The 13,321-nt window shown below is 60.2% G+C and overlaps 2 protein-coding genes across 2 annotated transcripts; both read left to right on the forward strand.

The window, feature by feature from the left end:
• Positions 1-404: 404 nt before the first annotated feature.
• Positions 405-3,370, forward strand: LTHEOB_2602 (Importin beta-2 subunit protein; the record flags this gene model as incomplete). The annotated part of the gene is made up of 2 exons (XM_035511433.1): positions 405-506; positions 593-3,370. 2 exons carry the CDS (start codon positions 405-407, stop codon positions 3,368-3,370), a joined length of 2,880 nt encoding a protein of 959 aa, XP_035364311.1.
• Positions 3,371-6,425: 3,055 nt separating this feature from the next.
• Positions 6,426-8,349, forward strand: LTHEOB_2603 (C6 transcription factor; the record flags this gene model as incomplete). The annotated part of the gene is made up of 5 exons (XM_035511434.1): positions 6,426-6,535; positions 6,597-6,902; positions 6,977-7,204; positions 7,275-7,311; positions 7,390-8,349. The coding sequence occupies 5 exons, from the start codon at positions 6,426-6,428 to the stop codon at positions 8,347-8,349; spliced, it is 1,641 nt and encodes a 546-aa protein (XP_035364312.1).
• Between the last annotated feature and the right edge of the window lie 4,972 nt (positions 8,350-13,321).

Raw genomic sequence — 13,321 nt, forward strand, 5'->3', positions numbered from 1 at the left:
CCTCAACGACGCCTGCCCGCTCTGCACACTGCCGCCCAGGCCAGCCGCAAGCTCCACGGCCGGTCAAACGGAAACGCCGACAACGATTTGAAAAAGCCAGGTTCTAAAATTGTGTTTCTCGAAAAGATGTTCGTTGCACAGTAGGACATCCAAGGTATGATCTCTCTTGCGTCGCACTGGTACCCGCCGCCTCTTCGGATGTTATTTAAATTTTTTTTTACATCTTCTGAACGCAAGCTAATGAGAGGATGCGCGCCAGAAGCTGGACTTTTCAGCTACTATTGCTGGTGCGTGAAGCTTTATATCTCGACTCTCGGACCTACCCCGCGGATCATTCAACGCTACCCCTCCGGTGTTAAGCAACCGTGCGAGATTCGGAATCGCGGACACCACACACCTGAACAATGTCTTGGGAACCCCAGCAGGAGCCGCTGCGGCAGCTCGCTCTGTGTCTCAAGGACTCACTCAGCGGCCATGACCAGAATGCGCAAAAGAATGCGGAGCTCGTGAGTAACCTCAACTCCTTTCCGAGTTTGCCCTGTTGCCGCCCCGTGTCGCGTTGCCGTCCGCTGACCCTTCATCGCGCCTCTAGATGCTCGCGCAAGCCAAGCGCGCCCCCGACATCGAGAACTACCTCGTCTGCCTCTTCACCAGCTCCCAGCCCCCGGCTGGCATCGATCTTACTCCCGAATACTACACCATGGCAAGAAGTGCTGCGGCAATCATGTTGAAGAACGATATCAAGACACACTACAAGTCGATCCCCGATGACAGCAAGGCATTCATCCGCTCAACCATCCTGAACGCACTTCAAGATCCCAGTGAACAGATGCGGAACTATGCAGGGAACGTGATCACCGAGGTTGTGCGACAGGGCGGCATCCTTGGGTGGCCCCAGATTCTTGCAGAGCTCATTTCATTGGTTTCCAACCAGAGCGGCTCTGTTTCACCGGAGACTCAAGAGGGCGCCATGGGCGCGTTACTCAAGATATGCGAGGACAACAGGCGCGCCCTGGACCGAGACTATCAGGGCCAACGTCCGCTGGATTTCATCTTCCCCAAGCTACTGGACTTTACCAACAGCCAACGGCCCAAGGTCCGCGCCAATGCTTTGGCAGCCATCAATGTCTTCGTCCCTGACAAGCAATCCGCTGTCGTCAACAGCCTCGACGCTCTTCTCCTGGCCCTCTTCCGCCTTGCCAGTGACAACAGCGGTGAGGTACGGAAGCATGTCTGCCGCGCCTTTGTTCACATCGCCGAGATCAGTCCCGAGAGGATTGTTCCGCACATGGAGGGTCTTGTGGACTATATGGTTACGCAGCAACGCTCCGTGGAGGACTCGGAGCTCGCACTTGACGCCGCTGAGTTCTGGTTGTGTGTGGGTGAAGATGATAACCTCCGGAACTCGCTTGGCCCTTACCTTCCCAAGATCGTCCCCGTGCTCCTTGAGAGCATGGTTTATAGCGAGGATGATATTCTCCGACTTGAAGGCGAGAGGGATGATGCCGAACAAGAGGATCGCGAGCAAGATATCAAGCCTACCTTTGCTAGTTCCAAGGCCAACCGGTTTACCACGGCAAATGGAGATACGGCGGATCCCGACAAGAGCGCAGTTCCAAAATCCTTTGGTGATGATGACTTGAGCGATGGCGAGCTCGAGGACTTTGACGATGACGATGATGATGAGGACGGCTTGGATCCCGAAGACCAATGGAACCTGAGGAAATGCTCGGCTGCTGCTCTGGACGTCCTCGCTTCGGTCTTCCACCAGCCCGTTTTCGAGGTTACCCTTCCTTATCTCAAGGAGAATCTTGTTCACGCCGAATGGCCAAACCGCGAGGCTGCGGTCTTGGCACTTGGAGCCATTGCCGATGGCTGCATGGATGTCGTTCAACCCCACCTTCCGGAGCTCACTCGGTACCTCATTTCTTTACTGCAGGACAAGGAGCCTGTCGTACGCCAAATCACCTGCTGGTCGCTCGGACGGTATTCCTCCTGGGCGGCACACCTTGATCCATCTGGCCAGAGGGAATACTTCGAGCCGATGATGGATGGAATTCTAAAGAGAATGCTGGATCCCAACAAGCGTGTGCAAGAAGCTGCGGCGTCTGCTTTTGCCAACCTGGAAGAAAAGGCAAATGCTCAACTGACTCCGTACTGCACGGTGATCGTCAAGCAATTCGTTGAATGCTTCGCTAGGTACAAAGACCGCAACATGTTCATCCTGTACGACTGTGTTCAGACTTTGGCGGAGCACGTCGGTCCGGCACTGAAGGCTCCTGAACTCGTCAACCTCCTCATGCCGGCCCTCATCCAACGCTGGAACAAGGTTTCAGACCACTCAAGGGAGATGTTCCCGTTGCTAGAGTGTCTGTCTTATGTGGCTACTGCCCTCGGCGACCTCTTTGCCCCCTACGCCAAACCGATTTTCACAAGATGTATCAACATCGTACATCAAAACCTGGAGGAATATTTCCAAGCTACCGCCAACCCAGGTCTCGATGAGCCAGACAAGGACTTTCTGGTCACCAGTCTTGATCTTTTGAGCGCAATCATCCAATCCCTCGAGGAGCCGAAGAGCACAGAACTGGTGGCGACATCTCAGCCAAACATGTTCGAGCTATTGGCTTATTGCATGAAGGACGTGAATAATGACGTGCGTCAGTCTGCCTACGCCCTACTTGGTGACTGTGCGATCTACGTCTTTCCTCAACTCCAGGCGTTCCTTCCGTCGATCCTTGAGATCCTGATAGCACAGCTTGACCTGGACCACACCGTGGCTAGCGTGGAAGATAACGGATTCTCTGTCGTCAACAATGCTTGCTGGTCTGTTGGAGAGATAGCAATGCGCCAGAGAGAAGGCATGGCGCCCTACGTCGAGCGACTCCTTCAGAAGCTTGCAACAATTCTCTTCAATGGCAAGGTTCCGATGTCGTTGAACGAAAATGCCGCCATTGCCCTCGGGAGACTGGGCATCGGTAATGCTCAGGCGCTTGCGCCGCATTTGGGAACGTTTGCGCCCTACTTCATCAATGCCATAAAACACGTCGACTGGACCGATGAAAAAGGACACGCACTGAATGGATTCATCAACATCGTCCTGCACAACCCGCAGGCCATGGAGCAATGCTTGCTGGACTTCTTTGCGGAGATGGCGTCAGCGCCGAGCGAGTTCCTCTGCACACCCAATCCAGACGGGCCGGCAGAACCGTTCTCGAGGGTAAATTTACGCCAGATCTATCATGAAGTTTCACTAATGCTTGGCCAGGCCCTCATGCAGTACAAAAACATGATTCCGGATTTCGATGCATTTCTGCACCATCTGCCGGCCGACAAGGAGCAGGCGCTGAGGCAGACGTATCACTTGTGAAGAGAATTATTCTCCTGCGCCCCTGTGTCCCTGTCTGACAGGGGAGAGGCGGCAGTGTAGAGCAGAAACAAGGACCCAATAAGGATAGGGATAACACACAGGATGGATTTGGACGTGCTGGGTACAGGGAGGATGGGGGCAGTGCAGATGCGGCTTGAGTAGTTGCACATTGATTCGTCGGCGGCGGACGGCGATGATGATATATATAGACATTGTTGTTTGAGCGGCTTTTTTTTGCGTATACTCCATCAGGGCATCGGCGGGATGGCCGGCACGCAGTAGCTGGCAGACACGTAGCGTAGCGTTTCCATGGGCCATGAAGTCGTTTCCTTGCCACGGAACATTGCGAGGCGTTCTCCGAATAGGTAGCTGTAGGTAGCTGTTCTTCTCCGGGGTTGCCATCACTTAGCGGGATTGGTTAAGACCGGCGCGAAGACGAACAGAACGTTTGGGCGTTCCAGAAAGCTGAAGAGGTTTCATCGTGGTCTCTGAATGGCGTCCGGCGGTTCCGGTGTATGTTGGAGGTGGTTCGACCACCAAGAGGACCGACCGGCAGCGTCAGCCCTGCTTCAGCAGCAGCATGGGCAGCCTGGCTGAACAATGATGCGGCTGACGGCTCTTCAATGCGGCGGGCCCCCCCACAGCAGGTCGCAAAAGAAATTGACCTTCCCAAACGTGTCTCGCCCAACGCACGGCACCCTGTTTGCAGTCGGAGCCCTATGTCTATAGTGTGAGACTTGCATCCTCGCCGCCCGGACATTTGCTTCAACATCCTTCACCGGCGAGGGAGGGATAGAATCTTATGTAATCCACCGTGCGCACTCGGGTCCCTGGCCCCTGAGTGTCCGGTGTGGTGGTGAGCAAGGGCTCGCTCAGCATTTGATACCCGCACGCGCGCCGCGCCGGGATGCTCGCAGCGGTGGTCGGTCGCTTAGCACGCAGGCTCAGAGGGCGCGGTCGGGCTCGTATCCCGTCTACCCGACCCCAGGCGGTTCCCAGAGTTCGGGCGAGTGGCTTGCCCAAAATCCCATGGAAGCAATGGAAGCCCATGCAGGCCAGATCATTCGCGCAGCGCCGCGCTAAAAATATTGCGCAGCCGTTGCAGCGGCGTGCCAAACGGTACACAGGCACACGACTACGCGCCAGCTCGAGGATGACTCGGGGAGACGGCTGCTCAACGGGCGACTGAGTCTGGCAGCGGTTTCATCGAACGACGCCAAGGCGCCCAGGCGCAACGATTCAACCGACGCAGCAGGCGCGGTGCGGTCACGGGTGCGGCCACCGGGCAGCCCCTTGGCCTGGCGATATTGGAGCGTGCTGCAGCGGGCTTGGCGGGTCAGCAGGGCAGGCTGAGCGCTATATTTAGCGCGTTATCAGATTCTTGCGCGTGGCGATCGACTGTTAAGAAGCCGTGGCCGCCGCGGGCGCGCATGCACGCGCCGTCAATACTACCTGCTGGGCTCCGAGGGGGGGATACGACGTTGCGCTGCTGCGCTCCCTCGCCGGGCGCGGGCAGCAAGCGTCGCCGCTGATTACCCGCCGGACTGAACGTCATCGCTCAGCCTTACGGACGGACGCCGGCCTGCCGAGGCGCGCCGCGAGGGCCAGCGCCCTAAGCTGCCCCGGCGCGCGCGCCAGCATCCAGCCCGCGTCGCAGCAGCGCTGCACTCGGGGCTCTCGCTGTGCCGGCGACTCGACTCAGGCGCGCCCCCGGCTGCTTCGCTTCGCCCAGCGCCGCCCAGTTTCACGTCGCCGCCCGCTGCCGCCGCTCCACCGCCGGTCTCTCGCATCGCGCGCGGTGGGGCCGGCGATCTGCCTTCGCTCCGCCTGGCGCTGGGCGCGGCCGTTTTGTTACTGACGCGACGTGAAAGTTATTGCAGTACGCGCGCAGGGGCCAGCAGCCAATATGCACGAATCGGGTGCGCCTCAGCGCGAGTGAGGGCGCGCAGGCCCGCCCGTCGCGCCGCCAGCTCATCCAGCAGCGCCCGGCGAGAGCAGGGCGCACGCCGCAGAGGCAGCAGCAGCAGGCGGCGGCGGCGCGTGGAGGCTGCTCAGCTCGCGGCCGGCGGGCATCGCGGTCTAAATATAGCCGGCACTGCAGCTGCCGCACGCGATCTAGCGGACCTCCAGCGGACCCTGTGGCAGCTGCGCTCGATCCTCCGCCTTGCCCGTTGCGGCAGTCCCTCGCAGCCTGTCTCATTCGCTGCTCCCGATCGTGCTCAGCACAGCAGCGCTCGGGCGCCGGCGAATGTGGCGGTCTGCTTCATGCAAGCCATCCAGCGCCGGGGGCATCGAGGGCCGAGGGCAGCGCGCGCCGGGCAGCCAAGCGCACGCGCAGGCGGCCAACACCGCGCGCTCGCCCGTTTGGGCCGGCGCCCTGCTCGCCATTCGACGTCCGCCCGAAACGGACCGTGTGCCTGGATCCGTCTGGTGAGCTTAACACCCAAGCGTTACAGCGGGGGGCTATGCCATCATACATGACACGACCGCATCTGATCACGTTCCCTGGCCAGCAACTCGTGGAGAAGGTTAACTAACGGGAGCTTGAGCACTTGCTGACTAGGCAATTTCAGCAGTAGCCGGTTCTATTTGTGGACATGCATGCCAGTCCCTGCGCTCGGCACCTCTCACTCAGTCTGATCACTGAGCTGCCATCATGGGCCGCCAGCGGAACCTCGCACAAGCCATAAGAGTAGCCTGGTTCTCAGCTGTGCCCGGCGGACTCGCTGCAGGGAACCAACTCAGACGCTCGCTTTGGCTTTCCGCCGTCACATTCGTTAGCACGCCAACGGTGCATATCAGCCTTACCTCGTTCGCAGACCGCACCGTCGCTACACCTCACCTTCGCTCACCTGTCCTGCCTCCCGCCTGAGTAAGCCCTCGACACCGCGGTCAGCGCGACAGTACCATCACGGCGTCGCCGCTGCCCAGCTTCACGCCCGCCTGCACCCGCGCGGGGATTTGAAGGCCCGCAACCCCGCCTCGTGCCGCTGTCCCGAGGCGCAGAAAAACCCTCACGCTCCCCCTCGACCATCCGCACGAAGCTCGAGTCGCAATGGCTGGCCCCGGTGGTGGTCCTTCGCGCCGCAGCCACACCAAGTCGCGGAAAGGCTGCAAGACCTGCAAGAAGCGGCACATTCGCTGCGACGAAACCTTCCCGCAATGGTACGCCTTCCCCTCCCCGCCGCTCGAGTGCCGCGAGCACGTCTGCTGACCCTCGTTCCAGTCGCAATTGCACCAAGCACCAGGTCCGTTGCGACTACAACGACAACCCGGCCTCGGCCGCGCCAGACAGCCCCAAGGGACCGCAGCAGCCCAACCTTCTGTGGACCCCTGAGATCGAGGCGACAATCAACATCTGGCAGTCCACCGGCGAATTCCCCTTCCCGGAGCTCAACGTCTATCCCCAGCCGCAGTGGCGCAACTACTCCAAGACGGATCTCCGTCTAATCCACCATCTGTCGTCCATCTCCAACGAGATGTTCCGCGGCAGGACCTCCAAGCTCACCGTCTGGGCGGAGAACATGCCCAAGTAAGTGGGCCTGCTCCTTCACTAGCTGGAGCCGCCCTCGTATTCGCCAGTGCACTAGCTTACGAGCCTTGCAGGTTTTTGAGCATCGCGTCTTCATATCCTTTCGTCATGCACTCCATCCTGGCTTTCTCCGCTTCGCACTTGGCCTGGATTTCGCAGTCCACCGAGACGCGGAATCTGGCCATTGCCCACGGTGGCATCGCGCTCAAGGGCCTCCACGAGGCCATTGGCAACTTCTCCAGGGCCAACTCCGACGCTGTGTTGGCTTCTTCGCTCCTCCTGTCATGGCAGGCCACGGACTGGTGAGTTTTTTTTTTAACCCCCGCGCAGAGGCGGCCCTAGCAAGACTTTGGTGCTGACGATCTGTTTCAGGCGTGGATGGGCATCGCTCATGACTGGAATCAAGACGGTAGGACTTCCTCTCCTGCGACTCGGGCGCAGTGAAACCATACCGAGCGCATTTGGCCCGCTAACACTGGTTCCACAGATCGTCAATGCTATGCAGCCTTGGAGACACGAGTCGGCATTTGCAGACTACATCGCTGAGCAAGGAGCAACAGTTTCTCAATCATTCATGAACTCGGCCGGTTCCTTCGTCGCGCCTGACGCCCGCCGCGATCATCTCGCGACTCTGCAGTTGGTTCACAGCAACATCCAGCGGTTACAACCCTACTTGGCAAACTACGACCAGGAGTGCAAGTGGTTGGAGCAGCTGAAGGGCTACATCGAGCGCCTGAGAATATCGAACCCGCCGCAGACGCCAGAGGATCAGTTCCAGCAGCTTTACGCTCTAAGAAAGTGGCTTTTCTGGGTGCCTATCTCTCTGTTGTCTGCCAGGAGTGGGGACATCAACGTTCTGCTCGTGCTCTCGTTCTTCTACGCCGCTGCGGTCGCGATCGAGCCGATTTTCCCGGACATTGGTGCCGCTTTCTGCGCGGACAACGCCCTTTTGCCCTTGGAGGAGATTATTCGCTACGTGAATACCTTGCAAGCAACCCAGGGCTACGCACAGGCTGTGCAGACCGCCGTCTACTTGATGGATTTCCCCAGGGATACCGCCTCAGCGTATCGGACGCGTCGGGAATGGTCTCGCCAGCAGACGGACGATCTGCAGATCAAGCAAGATCCTTACGGTCTGGACACCCTCAACCTCGACCTCGAGACGCAGATTCAGGAGTACGGCTATGGGCAGAGCCTGAGCCCCGCCTTCGCTCCTTCCCCTCTTCACGTGCAAGCTCCTGGAATCATGGAGGCTCGGTCGCCGTACTTGGAGGTCCCTAGGTCCGCGATAGATTACAGGCCGAGTAGCGCCTACTCGTCGCCGCTCGGATCGCCAGCAGCCCCGCCCATCAGCTATGCGCACGAAGACAATATGTTTAACTTTGGTGGTGGGATGGGACTTGGATATACCGGCGGGTTCGTGGCCACTCCGACGGTATGGACCTAGAGACAAAAGGACGAGGCTGAATCGAATTCGTTTCTTCCAGGGATCAGTCTCACCAGCATCACCACCAACACCACCACTCTCAGCCTACAATTAAGTTCGACACCCACGACTCGAACTTCAAAGGCAAAGGCCGAGGAGATACGATGTGAGAGCACACAGAGCGTCGCAAACCAACCTTCGACGATCACAAGCTCAAACATCGTCAACGCAGTCAACCGCCCTCATGGCGCACGGCCACCACGCACCACCGGGCGAGCCAGCGCGTGTCTACGATCATCTCACCGCTTTTACGACATGACGATCATGCTTGCAGTCTCATAAGTCGCATTTGCACTTGGACGAGCTCCTGATTCGACCTCAAGTGTCCGCACCATCGGATGGATCGAAGGAATCCTGCGAAACGGCGAACGCAACGCCGACGGACATCATCGACCATGCAACCATTTTCATTTTCTAGCGAGCGAAGCGAAGCACACATGTTTGCATTTTTGGGCATTTGGCGAAAGTTTTGGCGTAGGGAATAATGGCATCCGTTTTCCGAAGTTGGAGCCGCGCAAAAAGGCGCAGGCCCGGGGAACAGCGCGCAGGTTGGGCACGCATGGCGAGTGTTTCAGTTTCTGTTTTCAGACTTGCATAGCTGCGGCGCTATCGGGAGCTCAGAAGAAGGGTTGATTTCTCACTACCGAATGTCTATTTCCCACGAGTCCGCAGGGGACGGAGGGCGAGGTACCTTGTCGAGATAGGGCTAGGAGAGAGCCGAAGCCACGAGCTTTGGCAATGTCAATATCGAATTCTCAAGGATAACCTTATGTCGTCTGTACTAGTGTGATTTGCATTGACACGGTTAGGGCGCTCACAGACAGGTCGGGCTAGTAGGCAGTGTCGAAGAGGCCACGCGTCACCAATCAGAGGCCGGCGTGGAGAAGCCCCAAGCCCAAAGCAGCCGTGGTCGCGACGATTGCTGGCAACGCGGTAGGAAGAAATAGACTTTGGGCTAAGATGCTCTGGAAAGTTCGGCGTGCAGCACCACTGGTAGGTGGTTGCGCGACAGCCGGGCGGCGCACATGGGCAGCACCGGTGGGAGAGTGCGCGCGCACACATGCTTTGAGCAAAACAAAAGCCGCGCGCGGGACAGCACATGCAGACGACTTAAGCTCAGCCCGCAGCGCAAGGAACCCAAGCACAACCGGCTCGCCATGTGGTCGCAGTGTCGCGCTGCCCACTCACACGCCGCCAGGCCCCCGCCGGCCCCGGTATGCGCATCAGCATCTTCGTCTCACCACCTGCCGTGCGATGACGGGCAGCTGCCACGAAGACGGCCGCGGCTGCTCGCCCTTACAGCGCACGCGACGTGACACGGCAGCCGCCGCCAGCATTCTTCGTGTCTCGTCGGAAGAGTAGCCTGAGGCAGACAAGATCTGCCCGCGCGCGCCAGTCGATCAACCCGTCGGCTGTGGATGGTGCGGGTCGGATCAGTCAACAAACGAGGAGCGGCGGCGGAGATGTGGGACAAAGCGAGAGCGAGCAGAGCGGAGCGGCAGCAGCAGCAGCAGCGGCGGCGGCGATGGCAACGGGAGCCACTGATGAGCACGTTTAGTCACCATCGCGCGACCTCTCCCACTCCTTGAGGATGCCCAGCAACGCCGCTTCGCTAGCGCAAGGCAAAAGCTGCCAGTTACACAACGCCCCCCCTCAAAACAAGGTGCGGCTTGGTCACGCTGGGCCGACACCCGCCGCAAGGCACTCCGGTTTGGGGCCTACCGTGTGGCCGTTTCAGCTGTAGGCAAAGATGGGCTGATGGCAGGCCGTTGGCAGAGAGAAGTCAGGTACGTCAAGCGTGCTGCAATCGCCAGGTCCTTCCCGAACAGGAAGGCTGGGACGATTGTTCGACAGGGTTCCCAAAACGCGGCTCAGCGCCCAAAATTAGCGAGCAGACGTGGTGAAATGGGGGGCCAGCGGTATGAAGTCAGCGGCGCTGCGGGAGGCAGATGAGCACTGCCGCCAGCTGCCGCCGCTACGTTTGGAGAGAGCTCCGGCGGCGCTGGAGCACTGGAGCGCAGCACTCTCGAAAGTCGCACCATGCCGTTGTACCCGGCAAACATGCTTGCACCGGCCGTCGATCATACTGCTACCTCGCCGCCCAGGCATGTTGTTGCAGTGTGTTTTTCTCACGCAACGCGGGCTGCGCCTCGCCGCTTATTAGCCTGGCCTTAATGCTCCGCCACACACAGGCCACCGCGCTGGGACCGAGGCGCCGGGGCCACTGATGGTCAATCATCCCGGGCAGAAAAAAAATGGTCGTTGGGGGTGGTGGTGTGCCTGGGGCACTTGGCGGCCGGCCACTGAGCGTCGTCGGAGGCGCGCTACCCTGTTCAGCAGGCAGCCGACCGGCGCCCGGGCCTATTCTCGCGCAAGAGCGGGCTGCTCCGGGCGGAGACGGTGGCCCCCCGGCGCAACCCTGCCCTTGCCGCGGTCTCCCTGCTGCCCGGTACGGGCGTAGTGCATCGCCGTAACGAAACGTCGTGAAATGAAAAGGGAAAAAAACCGTGAAGCGCTCACGGACCGCGCGCCGCGGCACAGCCTCAACACCAGAGCGGGCACCTCACGATGCCTTAAACGGGTAAGCGATCCACCCCCATCACCGCCTTTCAGCCCTCTGCCCCGCGGCGTTCCCGGAGCACTGCCTCGGCATTTTGCGGGACTTCTGTTTCGGTCCGAGCAATCCTGTCCCGTCCGCTTGCTGCGAGCATCCCGCCAGCGCTGCCCGCGACGCCGCACACCACCCGCGCGCTGCCCCATGCACGCAACGGCCCTCAGCAGCGCCAGCCCCGCGGAAAAGCGTCGAATCGATGATGGTGTTTCTCTGGTCTGGAGCAGGCGCCTAGCGCGCTGGCGTCTCATGGCGCAAGTGATCACCACGGTGCGGTCGGACTCGCGTTGACCTCGTCTCCAGACATTGATCAATCAGCGGCACGGAAATTGGCCGGCTCTCTGTCTCTGACCCTCGCTCCCGCGCACAAGCATTTTCGCTCTCCGCCCTGCCCCCCCGAAGCGAGGATTTCTCCGTGTGTGCGCGGGCACAGTCGTGCCGATCCTTCAGCCCTGTGCCGGCTTTTCTCGACACTCCCCAAAGGCTCCGTGCTGGCCTCTGCCGCCCGACGACCTCACCTGAGACCTCCGCGAGTCAAATGGCCGACCGAGTCGAACCCGCCCGCTCATCAGGCGCCGCCCGACGCCGACGAGCAATTGTCTTTGCATGCCCGCCGTCGCCCTACCGTCCACTCCACCGCCGCACGCCCGCATCGCGCATCCCGCGCTTGCCCTACCGTATCCCACCGGCTACTCCCACCGGACGCTCTAGCATCCGCGCTACCAAAGGCCTCTCGTACTCACCCATCTGTGTCCATCCCCCCCTTGGGAGGTGATGAGCGCACATCACCCTCACGTCCTCAACACACGCTCCACGCCCCCTTTGCCCTACAGCCCTGTCGTATCGACGGCCGTAGGCTCTGCCCTACCGTATCCCCGATCTCGCGCCGCCCTCCCACTGACCAGGGGACGGGGCGTGTCGGACGGCAGATGGATCCCATTCGCGTGGCAGTGCCGCCCCCTCGTCCTGCTTTCCGCAGCACTCGCCCCGGCCGAAAGGGGGAATTCCAGTTCTGGCAGAGGCATCCGCGGCCACGGGCTCGCCGGCGGTGATGGTGGAGACCGTGGCCGCTGCGGCGGGACGCATTCGGAACTGGGCTGTGGGTGAAACGGAGAAGATCGCGGAGTGCGTCCCCATTCCACCTCAACAACGGCGGCCCCATGGTGGCTTCTGGCAAGGCTCGTCGAAGCGTGCCTCCCCCTTCCTTCCTTGGCCCTCCGGTCAGAGATGAGCCGGCCCGGAAGAATCTCCGTCTCCGGACGCTGCGGGCTCGCATTGCGGTGGCCGTCGCAGCGCCGTCCTCCAGCCCGCTTCGCTGCTAAATTCGGCGCTTTTCGCTGCTGCTGCTCCTCCATGCTGATCCCCACCTCCTCCCCCTACCAGTGCGGCCAGGCTATGTTACAGCGTGCACCCCTGCAAGACCACGTGCATGGACTGGAATTTTTCTGTGCCTTCGCTCTCGCCTTAGCGACGGCCGAGAAGGCCCACCAGACGACGGCATGATGGAACATGATGGATGCCTCCCTACTTTTCATCCTTACTCATGCCCGGCAGGACGGGCGGGTATCCGCGGTGCTGGCAGCAACAAAATTAGAACAAGCACACACCACCGGCATCTAGCGCGAAGTGAGGGGATGGCGAACCCACATCTCATAACTCTTGCATCTCGTCACCTCTAAAATTGGGCAATCTTGCACTTCACCGGCGTGGGGACAAGTGCATTTGAAATTTTGGCCCGACGCTCATGCCTGGGGAGATCCGCTTAGCCTCTCAGCACTAGGGCCGATTGCCTGCGGAAAGGCCAGAGCCCGTGGATTGCGCTTCCGCCAACACCACCGCGCAGATACCAGGAACTACCGTCGACAGCGCTGCACTCGGCACTCGGACGGCATTCGGGGGCTTGCGATGGTGCTGCCAATCCAATAGATCATGGCAGTTCCATCTAGCTGCGCAAGGCGTGCAACTGCTAGGTTATCGGCAAATGATTTGGATCAGCTCAGGTGCACGGCAAATACCTCTGGCAAGCGCCGGCAGAACCACTATCACGCGCATCGCCGCCAAAAGCAAAGACATTCTGAAGAGACGAGTCTTGAGACAGGGAAATTTGGCGCAGGCAGAAGCCGCGAACGCGGGGGAGCAGAAATTGGCGTGCGGGAGGGCCAGCTATTTCGCAATGTCGACACTGGCTGGCCACCTTGAAACAACAGGCCATGCGTAGTAGCAGACGGCGCCGCCGGAATGCATGCTCATCATGCGCTGCAGTCCAGCAGTGCCCTCACAGCCCTGCCGCATGTCCCGTGTGTCTCGCCCCTCGTCACCGAT

The sequence above is a fragment of the Lasiodiplodia theobromae genome (assembly GCF_012971845.1).
Source record: "Lasiodiplodia theobromae strain AM2As chromosome Unknown scaffold_6, whole genome shotgun sequence".
NCBI classification, from domain to species: Eukaryota; Fungi; Ascomycota; class Dothideomycetes; order Botryosphaeriales; family Botryosphaeriaceae; genus Lasiodiplodia; species Lasiodiplodia theobromae.